The sequence below is a fragment of the Sabethes cyaneus genome, chromosome 2 (genome assembly GCF_943734655.1).
Source record: "Sabethes cyaneus chromosome 2, idSabCyanKW18_F2, whole genome shotgun sequence".
Lineage (NCBI taxonomy): Eukaryota > Metazoa > Arthropoda > Insecta > Diptera > Culicidae > Sabethes > Sabethes cyaneus.
The window spans coordinates 44,762,882-44,779,674 of NC_071354.1; the positions used below are offsets into that span (position 1 = coordinate 44,762,882).

General features: G+C 39.5%; 3 protein-coding genes across 3 annotated transcripts; 1 reads left to right on the forward strand and 2 right to left on the reverse strand.

Moving 5' to 3' along the window:
• Window positions 1-948: 948 nt before the first annotated feature.
• On the reverse strand, window positions 949-2,853 carry LOC128737262 (quinone oxidoreductase-like protein 2). Its single transcript, XM_053831867.1, has 3 exons — window positions 2,591-2,853; window positions 1,909-2,528; window positions 949-1,845 (listed from the first exon to the last, which is right to left on the reverse strand). The coding sequence occupies exons 1-3, from the start codon at window positions 2,753-2,755 to the stop codon at window positions 1,431-1,433; spliced, it is 1,200 nt and encodes a 399-aa protein (XP_053687842.1). The 5' UTR covers window positions 2,756-2,853; the 3' UTR covers window positions 949-1,430.
• A 986-nt stretch (window positions 2,854-3,839) lies between these two features.
• Window positions 3,840-5,075, forward strand: LOC128734841 (U1 small nuclear ribonucleoprotein A). The gene has a single exon (XM_053829215.1). The coding sequence runs from the start codon at window positions 3,909-3,911 to the stop codon at window positions 4,557-4,559; it is 651 nt and encodes a 216-aa protein (XP_053685190.1). The 5' UTR covers window positions 3,840-3,908; the 3' UTR covers window positions 4,560-5,075.
• Window positions 5,037-5,701, reverse strand: LOC128734842 (uncharacterized). The gene is made up of 2 exons (XM_053829216.1): window positions 5,495-5,701; window positions 5,037-5,321 (listed from the first exon to the last, which is right to left on the reverse strand). Exons 1-2 carry the CDS (start codon window positions 5,586-5,588, stop codon window positions 5,110-5,112), a joined length of 306 nt encoding a protein of 101 aa, XP_053685191.1. The 5' UTR covers window positions 5,589-5,701; the 3' UTR covers window positions 5,037-5,109.
• Between the last annotated feature and the right edge of the window lie 11,092 nt (window positions 5,702-16,793).

The window sequence follows — 16,793 nt, forward strand, 5'->3', positions numbered from 1 at the left end:
GGTGGACAAGTTGATGCTGTCTACACTAATCTTAAGGCAGCATTTGATCGAGTGGATCGCGAAATTCTGTTAAGCAAAATAGAGAAACTTGAAGTCAACAGATCCTTAGTCGCCTGGTTCAGATCCTATCTGATTAACCGATCGCTTCGCGTTAAGATCGGAGCTTCCTCGGGTGTCCCCCAGGGTAGTAATCTTGGGCTATTTTCATTATTTATCAACGAACTCTCTATCATACTGCCATCTGGATGCCGCCTGTTTTACGCCGACAACGTCAAAATATATAACATCATCAACAGTACTAATGATTGCGGCTACTTGCAACTAAGTGTAGATCGTATGCAGAGTTGATGCTCCCGGCATTTTTTGACACTTAGTATCAACAAATGCAATGCGATAAGCTTTCACCGTAGACAGAAACCGATCATGTTTACTTATTCAATTGCTGGACACAGGCTTCAACGGGTTTACCAAATTAGAGAAATTAAATTCGGCTTTATATTCAAAATCTCAGAAGGCTTTCGCGACCCGCTATGCTTACGGGCGTTGTATTGCTCACTAATCCGCTCAGTTCTTGAGTTTAGTAGTGTGGTATGGTGTCCATACCAAGCGTGTTGGATTGCTAGATTCGAGAGAGTACAAAAAAAGTTTGTTCGCTACGCACTTCGTTGGCTACCATGGCGTGATGCTACGAACCTGCCTTCCTACACTGATCGCTGCCGGCTACTTGGAATTGATACCATAGAACGGAGAAGATTCATCGCAGAAGCTCTCTTTGCTGCACATTATACCACCTTCCCCTAATATGTATGAATCTCCCTCACTGCGACCAGTCTTTCGTTCAACAAACCGACCCGACAGAATGCAGAACTAGGCTGTTTTTTCTACTGTGATATTATTGTAGCCATATTTCTATATTTAGCAGTTCATTCATTAGTTTTCATTCTCTTGCACTATCGCTTTTCAAGGTGCGATATGTTTATTTATTAGATGCTCTTATTAATTGCTACGTGTTAAGTTTAACCTGAACAAGAGGCTTCATTGTTCGTAATGCAGAATTGTTCAGTACGAGGGAAAGGAGCAGCGAAATAAACTCATGCTTAAGTCCTTTAACATCGAGCGGCCTTATGCTACTGAACTTCGAGCTCACGACCACTCACTTATCAACATTTTACCTTTTCCCTTTTCAGTCGTTTTATCTTTAAGATATCTTCTGTCGAAACTAAAGTTTTCCTTGCTTTATTCTTAGTTTAGTTTGCTTCGTTGAAATAAACGTACCAAAAAAACTGGATGGTACAAACCGAATACCGTGCATGCCGTTAACATATCAAATGCTATATGTATCTTAAATTTTTCGAAAAAAGCGCTTATTAAATATTCAACTTAAAACGATTAACACGATAGATTAAGTAACAATTGAAGTATTTTAATTTTTAATCTTCTTTCTTATCCTCCTTCTTTTTAGTGTCCGATTTTTCATCTTCACAATCATCTTCATCGCTGCACTTCACGTCAATCAGTACCTTGCCGGTGCACTGTTTCTTCTCGATAAAATCGATTGCATCCTGAATTTTCTTCAACGGAAATAGTTTACTAATATGGCCAGCAATCATACCCTCGGCGCGCATTTCGATCGTATCGGATATCATCTGCCGGTAGGTGTCCTCATCTGGATGTTCGTATAGATCGACGTGTTTGATACCGTCGATCAAACTGCCAGCCCTTTGATCGTCTTCTTCCGTGCGTTCTTTTTTCTTTGGAAGATCATACTTCGGTTTCGAAGCTTTAAGCTGCTCAAGGTTGTAGAAAGGATCCACCGAAAACATCTGGCCTTGTTCAGGGTCCACACTGAAATTTGATCGAATACGTGCTATTAGGAACATTAACTATTTAGTTTAGTCTGGTACTTACAAATCAGCCAACAAATGCAGCAATCCATTTCCAACTGCATCATACGCCACTTTAGCCTTTTTCTCTCCCATTGCGTCCGCTATGTTCTTGTACAGTTTCGTGAAACTTTTACCGATGCTAACCGTCTTGTGGGCCCCTTTCTCCCTCACCAAATCCGAACTACTCTCCGTATCGCAAATAGCAATCACCTTCGCTTTGTAAACATTAACAGCCAGATCAATCGCGGCCAGCCCCATTCCGGCCGCACCGGCAGTGATCAGAACCAAATCGTTCTCCTTCAGTGGACAGTATGCGGCGAACGTCAACAGTGCCGTTCCATGACCGTAAGGCATTACCGTCATTTCACGTAGGGGAATTTCTGACGGAACCGGCCATACGTCTCGATTTTTAACCACCATTTCCTCTATCAAACCCCCGTTCGGGTCCTGTAGGTCATTCATCGCAACGACTCGATCTCCACGCTTCAGGAAGTTGGGATTGCTGGATCCAATCTCTGTCACTTCACCGGAAACTTCATGCCCAGGAATGAACGGCAGGGGAACGTTCAACTCCGAATGCTGACCGGAAATGATTTGCACATCCGTTTTGTTAAGGCTGCAGTAGTGAACTTTTATGCGAACCTGGTTTTTTAAACCGCGTTTTAAAAGAATCAAATATTTCCCTCAATTCTTATTGCCCTTACCTCATCATGTTTTAGCTGCTCGATTCGTTTTACTTTTTCCAAAACCAAAGGTTTTCCAATTTCCTGTAGAACTGCTGCTCTATGACATTGTCGTAGCACTAACGTAACACTTCTGTTAGCATTCACACTTCCGTACTTTAACGAGTTTAAAATTGTGGCAAACATGTTACACTTTTTCGTTTTAAAGTCCTGGACATTGAATTGGTTTTAATTGTTTTAACAATTAGAAACATATACTCGACTTCATGTGACGAGAATTTTAGCAGCAATCGTTCGTAAGTAACGTAAATACCCGGCTGTCAAGTATAGTAAATATTTCGTTCTGTTTAATATACTATTTTAAGGTACATTTACCAATAATAAACCTTTATTACCCCTATAACAAATACGAGATTTGTTCTTTTTTGAAAACCACAAAAAAATTACCGCAAAATAAAATTGAAGCTATGCTGTAAATATTAGTATAATATTTAGCCTATTTAGCGGATAATGTTGGTTGGGTATTTAAATGAATATTTAATTCTGATGTGAAGTTGGGAAGTACAAAAGATCAATACAGATAAATGTAAATACCTTATATCTTATTAATTTGTTAATTTCAACAGGGTTGGAACGGTTGATTTTAAATAATTCTACACGACAGATTTCATTCGGGTCAGTCATGCAGAGCAGAGATGCCAGATGAGAAGATATTACTAATTGTAAGAAAAAATTTACATTCATAGGTGCGCAATCGCGGTAATCGCTTATAAAATGCTAAATATTGAATCGCTTCGGTATCTACGGTGAGCTTTTTTATTATTTAAATACTGCTGATTGCAACACAGATTATCCAATCAATAAGCGCGTAATCGCTCATAAAAGAGCTATTTTAGCTTAAATCGTTTCAGTCTCTTCAGCGCACTTATTGCTGGAAATGCTGGAAATGTAACGAAAAAGTGCACCGAAAATACGGGAACGATTTAATGCAGGATTGCACTTTTAGGAGTGATATCGCACTTTGAATGGTAAAATTTTCCTTGCAATCAGCAATAAATATATTCAAAACAATGAGTACGCTGAAGGCGCCGAAGACACTGACACGATTCAATCTAGAATAGCAAGAATAGCACTCTTATGTAGCGACTGCATTTTGGACAAATCTCCTGGCATCCCTGTTCGTAACAGCTCTGCATATGTGTGTAGAGTTTTCGTTACACATTTTTGCAGGCCACGCCGGATGACAGATGAAATAAAATCAAAAGTTTCATTTTGCCTTGCAGAGTTTGGAATAATTGTTCAGTTTTAATCGCAAGTAATTCGTGAAGTTCTAATCAAAATGGACATCAGACCGAATCATACCATCTACATTAACAATCTGAACGAAAAGATAAAGAAGGAAGAACTGAAGAAATCGCTCTACGCTATTTTTTCCCAGTTCGGACAAATCATGGACATCGTTGCTCTGAAGACGCTGAAAATGCGTGGTCAAGCTTTTATCATCTTCAAAGAGATAGGAAGCGCAAGCAATGCGATGCGAACGATGCAAGGTTTCCCGTTCTACGACAAACCGATGCGCATTAATTACTCCAAAACCGATAGTGACCTGATCGCCAAGCTGAAGGGTACCTTCAAGGAGCGTCCGAAGAAAGCAAAGGCCCCAAAACCAGTTCAGCAGGAGGAGAAAAAGTCCAAGAAGCAAAAGAATGCCGAATCAGGAGCCGCGGCCAGTAACTCGGCTACGGCTGAGCAGCCACCGAATCAGATTCTGTTCTTGACCAACCTTCCGGAGGAAACGAACGAGATGATGCTGTCCATGTTGTTCAACCAGTTCCCGGGCTTCAAGGAGGTACGGCTGGTGCCAAACCGGCACGATATCGCTTTCGTCGAGTTCGCAACCGAACTGCAGAGTGGTGCCGCTCGAGAGGCCCTGCAGGGTTTCAAGATTACTCCGACACACGCGATGAAGATTTCGTTCGCCAAAAAGTAGGCGAATGCTACGTTACTCCGGTATGTTAAGCAACATATTTTACGATTTTTTGGTATGAGTGTGAATCTAAATAAACCATGCAAAAAGCATTGCACTCCGCTTTCATGGTTTATTGTCGGCGGTCGTGCGATGTCTTGCTAGTTCGCAAGATGCAAGATTTTTTGTTTTATTTGACGGTTACAATGTGGCTTTGTGGCCACAGAAAATATCACATCTAGTCCTAATGAATTAAAGGTTTTTTTAATGTAAAATAGCAAACAAGTCTATAAAGGCAACAGTATTCAAGAAAATAAGCTACCAGCATAAGAAAACACGAATGCCTAATGGCCATATTACAATCAAAGCAAATCAGCCACGGCTATTGGATTATTTGACCAAAATGTATTATCAATTTTGATTAATAAGAATTCAGAGTGGAATCGTTCTGAATCTAGTTCCGAGCTTTACCTCAAACTAGATTTTAATATACAGTTGTTAACTTTTGATATAGGTATTTATTTTTAAACGAAAACAAAAAAGGAATATTTTACAGTTAATTTATTCTTTGCAATCACTTTGAAGAAGATCCTCCTGCTTGCTCGTTGGTCGCCTGCCGTTTGTGATGCTCTATAACTGCTTGCTGTGCTTGGCTTAGATTCTTCTGTCCTTCATAGACCAATTTACGAATTTCATCCTCGTTCTTTCGGTTGACAGTTTTACTGACTGCCTGTTTCAGTTTATGGGATTCTTGAAATTTATGCTTCTTCGACTGAATGGGAACATCTGCGAAAACAAAGTGAAATTTTTATAATTGCCGCGCATTTTTTTCTTTAAAATATATTTTCTGCTTCAAGTGTCGAAGCAATGAGAATATTTCAATTTTATTGACAAATTGTTTTAGAGGTTGATTTATCTATAGTTATAACCAATACCTAATGGGGGTATTTTTTACTCACTTTTTCGTGCGCTAAAAGCACTTCCTTTTTTGCTGGCAGGTTTTTTATTGTTGGTCGAGGGTTTACCTTTAAGTTTCAGTTTTCCTTGAGCCATTCTGATTAGTTATTATCGGTTGCAACACTTTTAAAGTTAAATTTTTCAGAAATATTTTATGAAGCAACCAAAAACCGTGAAGCAAAACAATCTGTTTCTACGACTTACTTCTACCTCCACACGCGCTTTTCCGTAATAAAATCAAAATCAAAACAAACGTGTTTCAATTCCTTTTTCACACTTTTGACAGCCACAGCGGTTCGTAGCAGTGGCCCCAGATTTGCAGATTTAACTGTAAATTTGTTAAAATATTTTTGGAAGCTGGGCCGCAGAAAACATCCAACAATTATTGCCCCTTTTATGACTATTGTCACTGTGATAATCATTTAATGCAACATACCGCATTTTGCACTGTTAATCTGACACTAGAGAGACTTTTAGTTTAATCAACTCATGAGTTTGACTTCTTTTTCCTTCTTCCCCTTCTTTTTCACGTTATTTTCCTTGAGCGAAATCGTGTGCGAGATTCGACTGTGATAATCGTGTAAATCGGGGTAGTCTAAATAGGGACAAATGTGGCAATATTGTTTTGGACAACACATTCGGCGGGTCTCCTACGAAAGGCTGAAAATCGAAAGGCTGAAATCTCGAAAGGCTGAAAGCTACAAAAGGCTGAAAATCATAAGGCTGAATATCACATTAGGCTGAAAAATACAAAAGGCTAAAAACCCAAGAGATGATCACTGATTTCCGGTAATCCCAGAAAATCAGTAGATCACTTGTTTGCATGCAACAGGCCACCCCTTCCGATTCGGACAGCGGTTCTAACTTGCAATATTAAATTAGATTAAATTGAAATACTCTGTATCTTTCGGGCATTTTTCAAAATTATCGTACAGATTTGAGCCGAAGAGTCCCAGAATACCACACAATTATGAAATTCGGTAAAATTTACCGAAATTTCAACAACCGAACGTTCGAAAAAAATGTCGATGGTGTACTTTTTCACAAAATTTTTGAAAAATTCTCAAGAAAAGTCGGAAAAACTATGTTCTAAATCATGGAAATTTTTAAAAATATTTTCTCTTATTTGCCAATTTTCTGTCTTTTAATGGTGAAAATTTCATGATGGTCTTGTATTTTGTTTCTGAGTTATGACCTAACAACCAGCCAACTTTTTCCCGAGAATTTTTTCCTAAACTGCTGAAAAAATTTGCTTACATTTTTATATAAATATAAACATTATCAACAAAATAAATATAAAATATCTCGATTTTATCATTGTCCCATTTTTGTCACCCCTGAATTCATCATGGTGGTGACCAAATCTGTATTTTATTAAAATTATTAAAATTGTTCACACTGACCGTTACTGTGAAGCACATGTGTGATCACGTTTTATGAAAACCAACACACTTTGTATCACAATACTACAGCCCGGTTACTGTAAAGAAACAATAGGCTTTATTCAGCACATACAAAGCTTATTGTTTCTGACTTTGTGCAGTAAAAAGCGCTTAGGCTTCTTGGCCTCAGAAAGGTTATAGCAATTGAACAAGAAAGTTCCTAGTTCCTAGTTCATCTCGCTGGGTCGTTTGTTTCGTTTCTAGGGCAGTTCTTTAAAGGTAAGTGGTCAATCGGGTCCTAAAATTTTTGATAAAAAGATGATTTTTTTAGAAGGAACGATAGAGCTTCCCATTATGACTACCAGAGTATAGTTTTTTCTTTTTTAAAAAGATGCAGAGCACTAAAAAATTAAAAAACAAAAATATTGTAATTTATTCTCCCTTGACATTAGAGATCTTCCTTGACATAACGAAAATAACACGTTTCTGGCAACAATGATAACTTTTTCTCACTGGCAACTCTGGTTTGACATTAGAGCAGCTGATCGTTTTGACAGTTACAGCTTCGCAGTTGTCTCTTGTGCTTGTCTGCGTTTTGCTGGTCGTGAGGAAGTGGAACATCAAATTTGTATTGTGCTTTGCTCAGGGGCTTGCGATGGGTGCCATGTTTTTGTTGCCAACATCTCAGCACATCTCGACAAAGGTTGGCAGCAAATCTACCTGTCAGACGGGCGCTATTTCTTGCATTTTTTGAAATAGCGCCCTTCGTTAAGTGGACTGTCAAACACCGTTCGTTAAGATACGGATAGCACCCCGCTGGCTTTGCTAGAAATCTTTTCATTCTCGGAAAATTCATAGCAAGCTGTCAAAATAATTCTGTATTGAGCGAAGCTGACGAATTTTCGTTAATTGAATATCGATATTTTTCACATATCGATACGTATACTCAGCTGAAAGCATAATCGGCAAAATTGCTCGCATCACGTGACGATCTGCATTTTACATTTATTTTATAACACTCCGTATAACGTGTTAACATTTACAGAGCTGTTGTATTTATTTATATGCATGCCGAAATTAACTATTTCGAAAAAATCTCTATCGAGATTTCGTCCACGAATATCGATACCAGTTATATCGATACATTATCGCCCAATGCTGAGCTCGCCAAATATTGAAGGATGTGCTTTTGTCCAGAGCTGCCATACAAATAGATTAATTTCTATTGTTTAGATATTTGCATCACCATTCCACTTTTTAAATTTTGTTGCTATTTACACCAATTTTTATACTCATGATATTCAATGAATGTATATAAAACAGATTTTTGAATATAAGAGGCTAAAAGAAGTTTTTTATGGTATACCTGTACTATTTTTCCTGTACTATTTACGTGATTTTCAGGTAGTTCGCACGCATACTAATGCGTTAACGTGAAAATCAGATAGATGTTATTATTTTTTCCAATAACAATCACCTGAAAGTCACGTAAATCCCTGTAGAGAAATTTACGTGATTTTTCACGTGGAAAGGACGTGTGGATTATTTTGAGTGTAGTTTTAGTTGCTAAAGCATCAGTAACAGTTGCACATATAAACCAAAAAATATTTGGCCACCTTTCCTTGTTCTCGTTGCGGTGATTGACGATGCGGACTACCGCCGCAACAGAATGAAAATTTATGTAAATAACCGCAATACTAGTTATCGGATAAAAGTTTTGATTCGGGCAATGTATTCCAATCCATCGATTCACGGTGCTAGACTTTGTCCAAATCTAGTTTGCGCTAAGAATGACTAAACGATGTCAAACTGATGGCCAAAAGTATAATCTCGGTACAATCGATCCCGCAGAACAGTATGAAAAAAAAACGCCAACCGAAACTGGCACCGTATTATCAATCAGATTGGTATGTTCTGCTACTCCGATGTGAATCAGCAGTAGGGCGAATGGCAGACCACAAATTTCTGTGCGTTTCTAGCCAAACACGGTCGCATCTCGATGGCGGGTGTTGCATCCGAAAACTGAAGGCATCCACGCTGTGACCAAGTGCAGTCACTACGCTTATTGCTGATTTTGACAAAGGCCTTAATTAAACTGAGATGACCGGAACCGGAAAATGAGCTGTAAACTCAGAAAATGTTTTAGGTCGCGATTGCCAAGCCATTTCCTGACTTTGCAACTTTTGACTTTTTGACACACTATCACATGAGCGTGAAGGTAAACAAAAAGTTTTCCATGACATTTCAAGACATACTATGGTTTCTTTTTATAATTCGTGTTGTCTAGACACCGCTTGACACAACCATGCACAACAATAGTTTGTCTATATAAGGTTGCCCTAATGTTTATTTTTTGTTCAAAATTTCACAAAATTAAAAAAAAAAGGTTTTTAATGGCAATAGCCTAAAAATATAAAATTGAATATCAAAATATGTGTTCCTAACCCTAACCTCATCGATTCAAGCTAAAAACGACATAGGGCTTTAGGACCCAATTTTACTTCTGTCCTGAACGTTTGAGATATGCGCCGTTCCAAATTATAGTGGTCTATTGACCATTCAATAAATTACATACGAGACGCATTTGTTTCACCATGTTTCCAGTGTTTCACAATAAGAATTCATAAAAATCCCAACTTTTGTGAAAATTACCATACCAAAATTATGCATACCAATGTACATAGACCACTATGACTTTTCATCGGAAAGCGCAATTTCGGAAGCAGTGTTTGGGTCCAAGGACTCTGTTTTTAAAAATGTATTCACTGCATTCTTCTTGCCAATCTGAACACAGAGAACACATATTCATAAACAGAACTTTTATTTCAAACAACAAAACTGCTTTTGAAATTTACAAAATCAATGACTCATCAACTCATAGATTTTCTGTTTCTTAACCACCATGTCGACAAGCGAATCGGAATTTCTTGGCTTTTCGGGAGATGAAGAACCGATCATCGCGAAAACATTATTCTCTCAGAAACAAAAAGTGGTACTGGACCTCAACGGTTACCAATTTAATTTTGAGCGAATGGTAGGTTATCTCATCTACATTTTTTAAAATTATCATACTTCCCATTTTATAAAATTTTGCGTGCGGGTTTAGTTGATAGATTTATGAGGAAAACAATTTAAAAAAAAAATGGGGGTTCCCTATTTTCTCAAATACTTTCAAATAACATTTTCGGATTTTCTTGGACATCGCTTAGTAACGTCAAACAAATATTTTTTATGGAAATATAAGTAAATTTTTGATAGCCGTTCAATTGGAACTAGGGCGAACATTGGTTGAGCCTAAGCACGAACAAAACCGCTAATAGAAAACATTCGCCCTCTTCAACCTGCTCAATTGTTGGGTACATGCTGCCCTTACTCGCTATCGCTCGTTCGGACTTAACTAAGGGATAACCCCTAGTAATCAGTAAACCTAGGAAAATGCATGCACCTAAATAGAGGTGGTTTCTGCGGGGGGGCTGCCCCCCGCAGTGACCGGCGCTTCCGACGGCGGGTCGCCGGCGAACACTCGCGGCCTGCGGCCGTTTTACCCTGCATCACCTAGAAAGCGTTCATAGCATCTTGCATCATTTGTGCACTGTATCGTCATGAATAACATAAAATTAATTGACTAACGTTTGAAAACTGAAGAATAGTGGAATTGATTCGGGTAAAAAGTTTTCTTTTTCTTTAATTTAAGGATAAAATTAATTATTTCTTTTTTCGATACGTTAAAGATATATTATTTTTGTTAAAAATATTACGTGCCTTTTTCCAAATATTTTTTCTGAATTATTTTGAAAATTTACTTCTATTTTCATATAAAACGTTTTTTTTACGATACTTGGTTATGAATTTTCGAAATTTGCAATATACAAGGAAGTTGGGAAATTTCCTTGGAGTTTTCTGGGAAAATAGGCAAAATTAAATTTACTTCGCATGTATTTCATTTCCTTCTTCATTTTTTAAGCACAATGAGCGATATTACTGGGGATGTGCTCAACGAAAGCACGGTAAGGCCAACATAAATGCCTGTAAGGCACGCGCAATAACGCTGTTGAGCAATAATCAGCACAAGGTGCTATCATCCGGGGAGCACTCCCATCAGCCAAACCCTATCAACGGGTTAGAAAGAAGCTACCGGCATAGCCTAAAAAGAAAGGCATTGCAGTGCAGTGAAGTGCCCTGCAAGATTATCCGCCAAGTGGCCTGCGAAAATGACCCTCTAGTACAAACCAGGGTCAGTAAGCAGGCCCAGAAAATGATAATCTACAGGGCACGCACTGCAATGACTGAAGGCGAGCGGGTGAGGGAGGTAGATGGAAACATTGTTGTACCGGACGACCTCCAGAAAACGCTTTCTGGAGAGTTGTTCCTGTTAAAGAACATCGAAGTAAACGGCATCCGGATCCTATTGTTCTCTACGGCCAAAAATCTGGAGCTTTTGGCAAGAGTCAATTTTTGCCTTGGTGATGGTACGTTCCAAACGGCCCCCAACAACTTCAGCCAACTTTTTACTATCCACGCGCCAGTAGGGTATGGAGAACAAAGCCACGTTGTGCCTCTTGTATACTTTCTACTGAGTAGAAAATCGCAAGAGGCATATACGTTGGCTTTCGAAATGCTCTCAGATGTTGCCTCGGAATATGAGGTCGTTTTGAAACCCGCAGTCATTGTGACCGACTTTGAGAAAGCGGTCATCAATGCAGCGAGGGAGGTTTTCCCTTCTTCGGTATGTTTTGGGTGTTATTTCCATTTCACCCAAACATACTGAAGCACCTTGGCTCCCTTGGATTGAAGACGGCTTTTTCAACAGACTTAAATGTTTACATGGATATAAAAAAGCTCTTCGCGCTGTCGTTTTTGCCAGACAACCGCATTCCGACAGCGTACGAAGAGCTAAAGCCGTCTCTCTCGGGGAGCCTCAGGGAATTCCTCAAATACTTCGAGGAAAATTATATTTTTGGACGGAATAAAAATGGACGACCTCTTTTTCATCCAGCTTTGTGGAGTAACTACAGAGCTGTGATGGAAAACATTCCGAGGACCAACAACATCCTAGAAGCGTGGCATAGAAGGTGGCAAGTAGTTGTTGGGGGCCATCACTTGAGTTTGGACACCATCATCAGGGAGTTGCGTAAGGAATAAAAGGAGACGGATGGCAAAATATTGCAAATTTTAAATGAATCCCTCCCTCACTGCAGCAATGCCGGTAGCCAAGAACTGAACGTGAAACTGAAAAATCAGAGGGGTTGTGTACAAGACACGACCGCATATATAGGTGACGTAGGACTACGTAAGTCTCTTTGTAGTGATATTAGCATGTATTCATGCTTGTAATCATTCGATTCTTCATGTATACATGCTATATGCAACATATATACATGCTACATGCGTTGTATGTAACATTTATCAAAGTAGTAACATTGCATACGTTCAATTCTCAAAAGATTGTGCATTTGAAAACAATTTAGCAAAATCAAGAACACAAACTATTGCTTTCCTGCTACCTTACTGAAATTAAAGATTGTTTCTATTATCCATGGTTTCCCACGTTGAAGGGATTTTACCAATTCAATCCTATTTTATCAACAGCACGTCTTTTCACTACACTTCTAATGAAACGGCAAGCATGCGTATTCATACAGAATCGTATTATAACCGAATACTACAGCTGTAGCACATTTTTCCAACACAGATATCAAATTCGCCGAGGTTTAATCGTCTCGCAGTAAAGAATTTGCGATCTGTTGGGACAACGAACTTGTGTCATTTTTCTGGCACACTTCCCTAACACAGACATCAAATTGGACTAGGTTTAATCGCGTTCGTAAGAAATCTGTTGGCACGAGGGGGCTTTGTCACTCTCTCTGGCGTACTTCCCAAGCAAGGACATCAAAATGGTATAGGTTTAGATCATCGTAAAAATCTTCCAACCAATCACGAAGCGAGAATTCTGGTAAAACATAGGTTCATTATTTTCAATTTTTCAATAGTTCAACGTCAAGAATCCATACTTTTCTTCATTTGGGTCAATTCTTAGAAGATTATCCGATCAATTGGTGTAAGAATATTGAAAATCGATCGGAAAACCGCTGAGCTATTAGCGCTCAAAACCTTTCATTTTTCGTGACGCTCGCATTTTTAGATTTTTTGGAATGACACCCTATCTCAAAACTTGCCGTAAGACGTAGTCCTACGTCAAAAAAAATGTGCCGCAGTGGATAAATTAAACAATCGCGAATTTATCGACGCTGTGGCACTTTTTCTGGCGGGAAAACAAAAAAGGGTTTAGGTGGGTATAATGAGTAATTATAAATTATATTTTAATATCTATGTTTTCTTTTTATCATTGATACTAGGCTGATTGGTAGATGCTCCTTACATTCGCTCGTCGTATTTTTCCTCGCTCCTCGCTTTTCACGACTCGACTTATTTTTGTAGATAATAATTGTAGTATATTGTGAATATAATTGTAGTATATTGTAAATATAATTGTAGTATATTGTAAATGTAATTGTAGTATAGCTGTAAATAGTAATTGTGACGAAGTTTAAATTAATAGCATAATTGTAGTTGTAATTGTAATGTAATTGTAGTAAAAAGTGTAGTATTTGTAGATAAAAATTATAATAGGATTAAGATTGATAGTTGTAATTTATAAATGTGACTAATTAGTAATTAAAAACAGTAAAAATTATAAATAAAATCTACTGTTGTAAATATATTTATATGTAAACTGCAATTTATAATTGTTCTAGTCATAAACGTAATTAAAAACAAAAGTGTAGTAATTTCTTCATGAAATTAATTGAAATTAATTGCATTTTCTTCGATTTCAGTTAAAATTGAGAAAATTCCTAAATTTTTTACCTTTAACAGCCATAAGCAGTATTAACTCTCAGTTTCAGCCTTTTGTTATTTTCAGCCTTATGTACATTCAGCCTTATGAGATTTCAGCCTTATGAGCTTTCAGCCTTATGTATGCGGTACATAGTTTTCAGCAGGCTTCATTCTCAGTTTTTTGCTCAGTAGATGCTCATTTGACTGCAACGCCTCAATGAAACAGAATTCGAAAAAGTAGTGAAAAACGCAATTGTAGAGTTAATTATTATCTACATTATTGTTGAAGAAAGTATAGTTCTATCTTTTCTATTTACGGCGCTATGTGGCTGCTACCCCGTTGGTAGCCAAAAGAGCGCTCATTTGGCTACCAACGGGGTAGCAATCGCCTAGTGCCGTAAACACAAAAGATAGAACTATACTTTCTTCAACAATAATGTAGAGAATAATGAGCTCTACAATTTCTCTTTACACTACTTTTTCGAATTCTGTTTGCTTGAGGCGCTGTAGTCAAATGAGCATCTACTGAGCAAAAAACCGAGAATGAAGCCTGGTTTTCAGCCTTTCGAATTTCAGCCTTATGTTGCTAACCCCATTCGGCAAAGTGCGCAGCGGGCGGAGGAAGTGGATTTCAAATGAAACTTGATGGAAGATCGACGAGCGGAGAAAGGCAAAAGCTGCCATTGGGCGAGCGCGAGCCAGATTGACTAAGACAGCTAAGATACGCCGAACTGGAGAGGGCTGGTAAACGAGCTTGTAGGCGGGACAATAGGGCTTGGACTAACGGTCCAAACAGAATGCTGCGTCATCGCATCCGTCCGCGTCAATCTGATAGTAATCCCATGGGGCAGAAACTGGCAGAATAACGCTGACGAACGCGTTGACGCCGCATTCTGTCTGGCCCTTAACTCCCTAGCCCAACAAAGAGAAACCGCCGCCGCCAATGGTGATCTGTTTATTGTACGGTATTTTTTGCCGCCTTAGGGTGCCTACAGAGTGCACGCGACAGCGACGCGACGCGACTTCGCTCACATTGATTTAAATACGCAGCTTTTTTTCGCCGGAAGCATGGCTACGCATGATGCCACTAGTTCGACCCATTAATCGCGTCAACTTTGACGCATCATCACTGGATTAAATTGCAGCAGCCAGTAAAAGTATGAAATCCAATAGAACGTCAGAGATGGACTGTATTTCAGTCGAGATGCTCAAAACTGGCCCATCTTTGTCAGCCCAGATAATGCATCAACTGTTTAGCAATATATGGAAAACCGCAACTTTTCCAGCGGACTAAATATAGAGCATATTGGAAGTCCCTAAAAAAGGAAACCTAACTGAATGCGGTAACTGGCGTGGCATCACGGTCCTCTGTATTACTCTCAAAGTACTCTGTAAGGTAATCCTCCTCCGGAGAAGGTCGACGTTACTCTCCGACGGCAGCAAACTGGATACCGTGATGCTCGATCATATTGACACAACCCCAAAAACATCTGGGGTGCACTTAGGCTGCTGTTTTTCATCGCTATGGGTAAGATATCAATTGGAGCAATTGACAGTAGGCCAAATGGAGCATTGCCTTGGAATCCTCTTACGAACAGCTAAATGACCTCGACCTTGCCGACGACATTGTCTTGCGCCAAGGAGCGGTCCTAGGCTCCCGGTTAATGAAGAGTGTGTGCGAAAGTCATACACTGAAGATCAACCAAACATTTTTGTGGACAGATTCCAGTACTACGGTGCTCGCCTGGATTCATTCTGAGCATAGAAAACAGAAGCAATACACATCGCTCATCGAATTGGAGAGATACTGACACTGGGGAAAAGGTACAGAACCGAACTCGACCGGTAGATGGATGAATGGGCCATCATTCTTGCACCTTTCGAAAAAAATGACCTCAACAGCGGCAGTTGGCAGAAACTGACGAAGAGCTTAGGACCTATTTTCTGTTATATCATAACGCAGTGCCTGAGGGACTAGTGGATGCCGGCCGAATCTGTAAATGGAAGGTGCTGGTGCGAACAGTCGCATTTGTGTATCGTTTCGTGTATCTCCAACTGCAGACTCCGGAAACAAGGTCTTCTAATAGAGACAATCAAGGCGACACCTGCCCAGGAGGAACATCTTGCCAGGCCGATTCCGGCAAAAGTTATTCCACTGCGCCAACAGAAGAATATCTGCAGGCGGAACTGTGCTTGTGGCGCGTTGTTCAAAGCGAGTACTATCTCGACGGGATGCGTTTGTTGTTGGACAATCGAGACAAACCGGCAGGAGAGCTTCTGAGTGTTGAAAGATCGAGCCCACTGTACAAGTTAACACCTTTTATAGATGAGTACGGTGTCATTAGAATGGAAGGTAGGTCAACGAAAGCGGAGTACGCATCCTTTGTACTCGATTTCCCATTATTCTACCAAAGGATCATCTGATAGTACAACGCCTCGTTGAGCATTATCATAACCAATTCGGCCACGCGAACAAGGAAACGGTAGTAAATAAGTTGTGTCAACATTATCATATCCCCTGCTTACGTGCAACGGTAGACAGAGTTACAAGGAACTGCCAGAGGTACAAGATAACCAAATGTGAACCACAGACTCCGCATATGGCACCACTTCCTAAGTAACGATTAACGCCGTACGTGGAACCTTTCAGCTACGGCGGAGTGGACTATCTGGGTCCGCTGGAAGTATCAGTGGGTCGGTGTCGGGAAAAGCGATAAGTCGTCGTTTTTACCTGTCTAGTGACAAGAGCTGTTCATCTTGAGCTAACGTATAGCTTGACCACCGGCTCATGTATCATATATCGAAGATTCGTTTGCAAATGGGGTTCTCCCAAGGGTAAGTCGCTTAGAACATTGTTGCAGGCTCAATATAGGGAACAGCTTGCCTCATTGATTACAATTGCGGTACAATCATTTCACAGTTCATGGCACACTGTGGCCCACATTTTTGACATTTAAATTTAGAAATGTTAGACATTGGCAGCCCTGCCAATGTTTGTTATTGTCAAAACGATCAAAACAGTCTGGCTGGGCGCAGGCGAATTTGACAGGTTTCACACGATCAGCACCTCAGCGGCACAGTA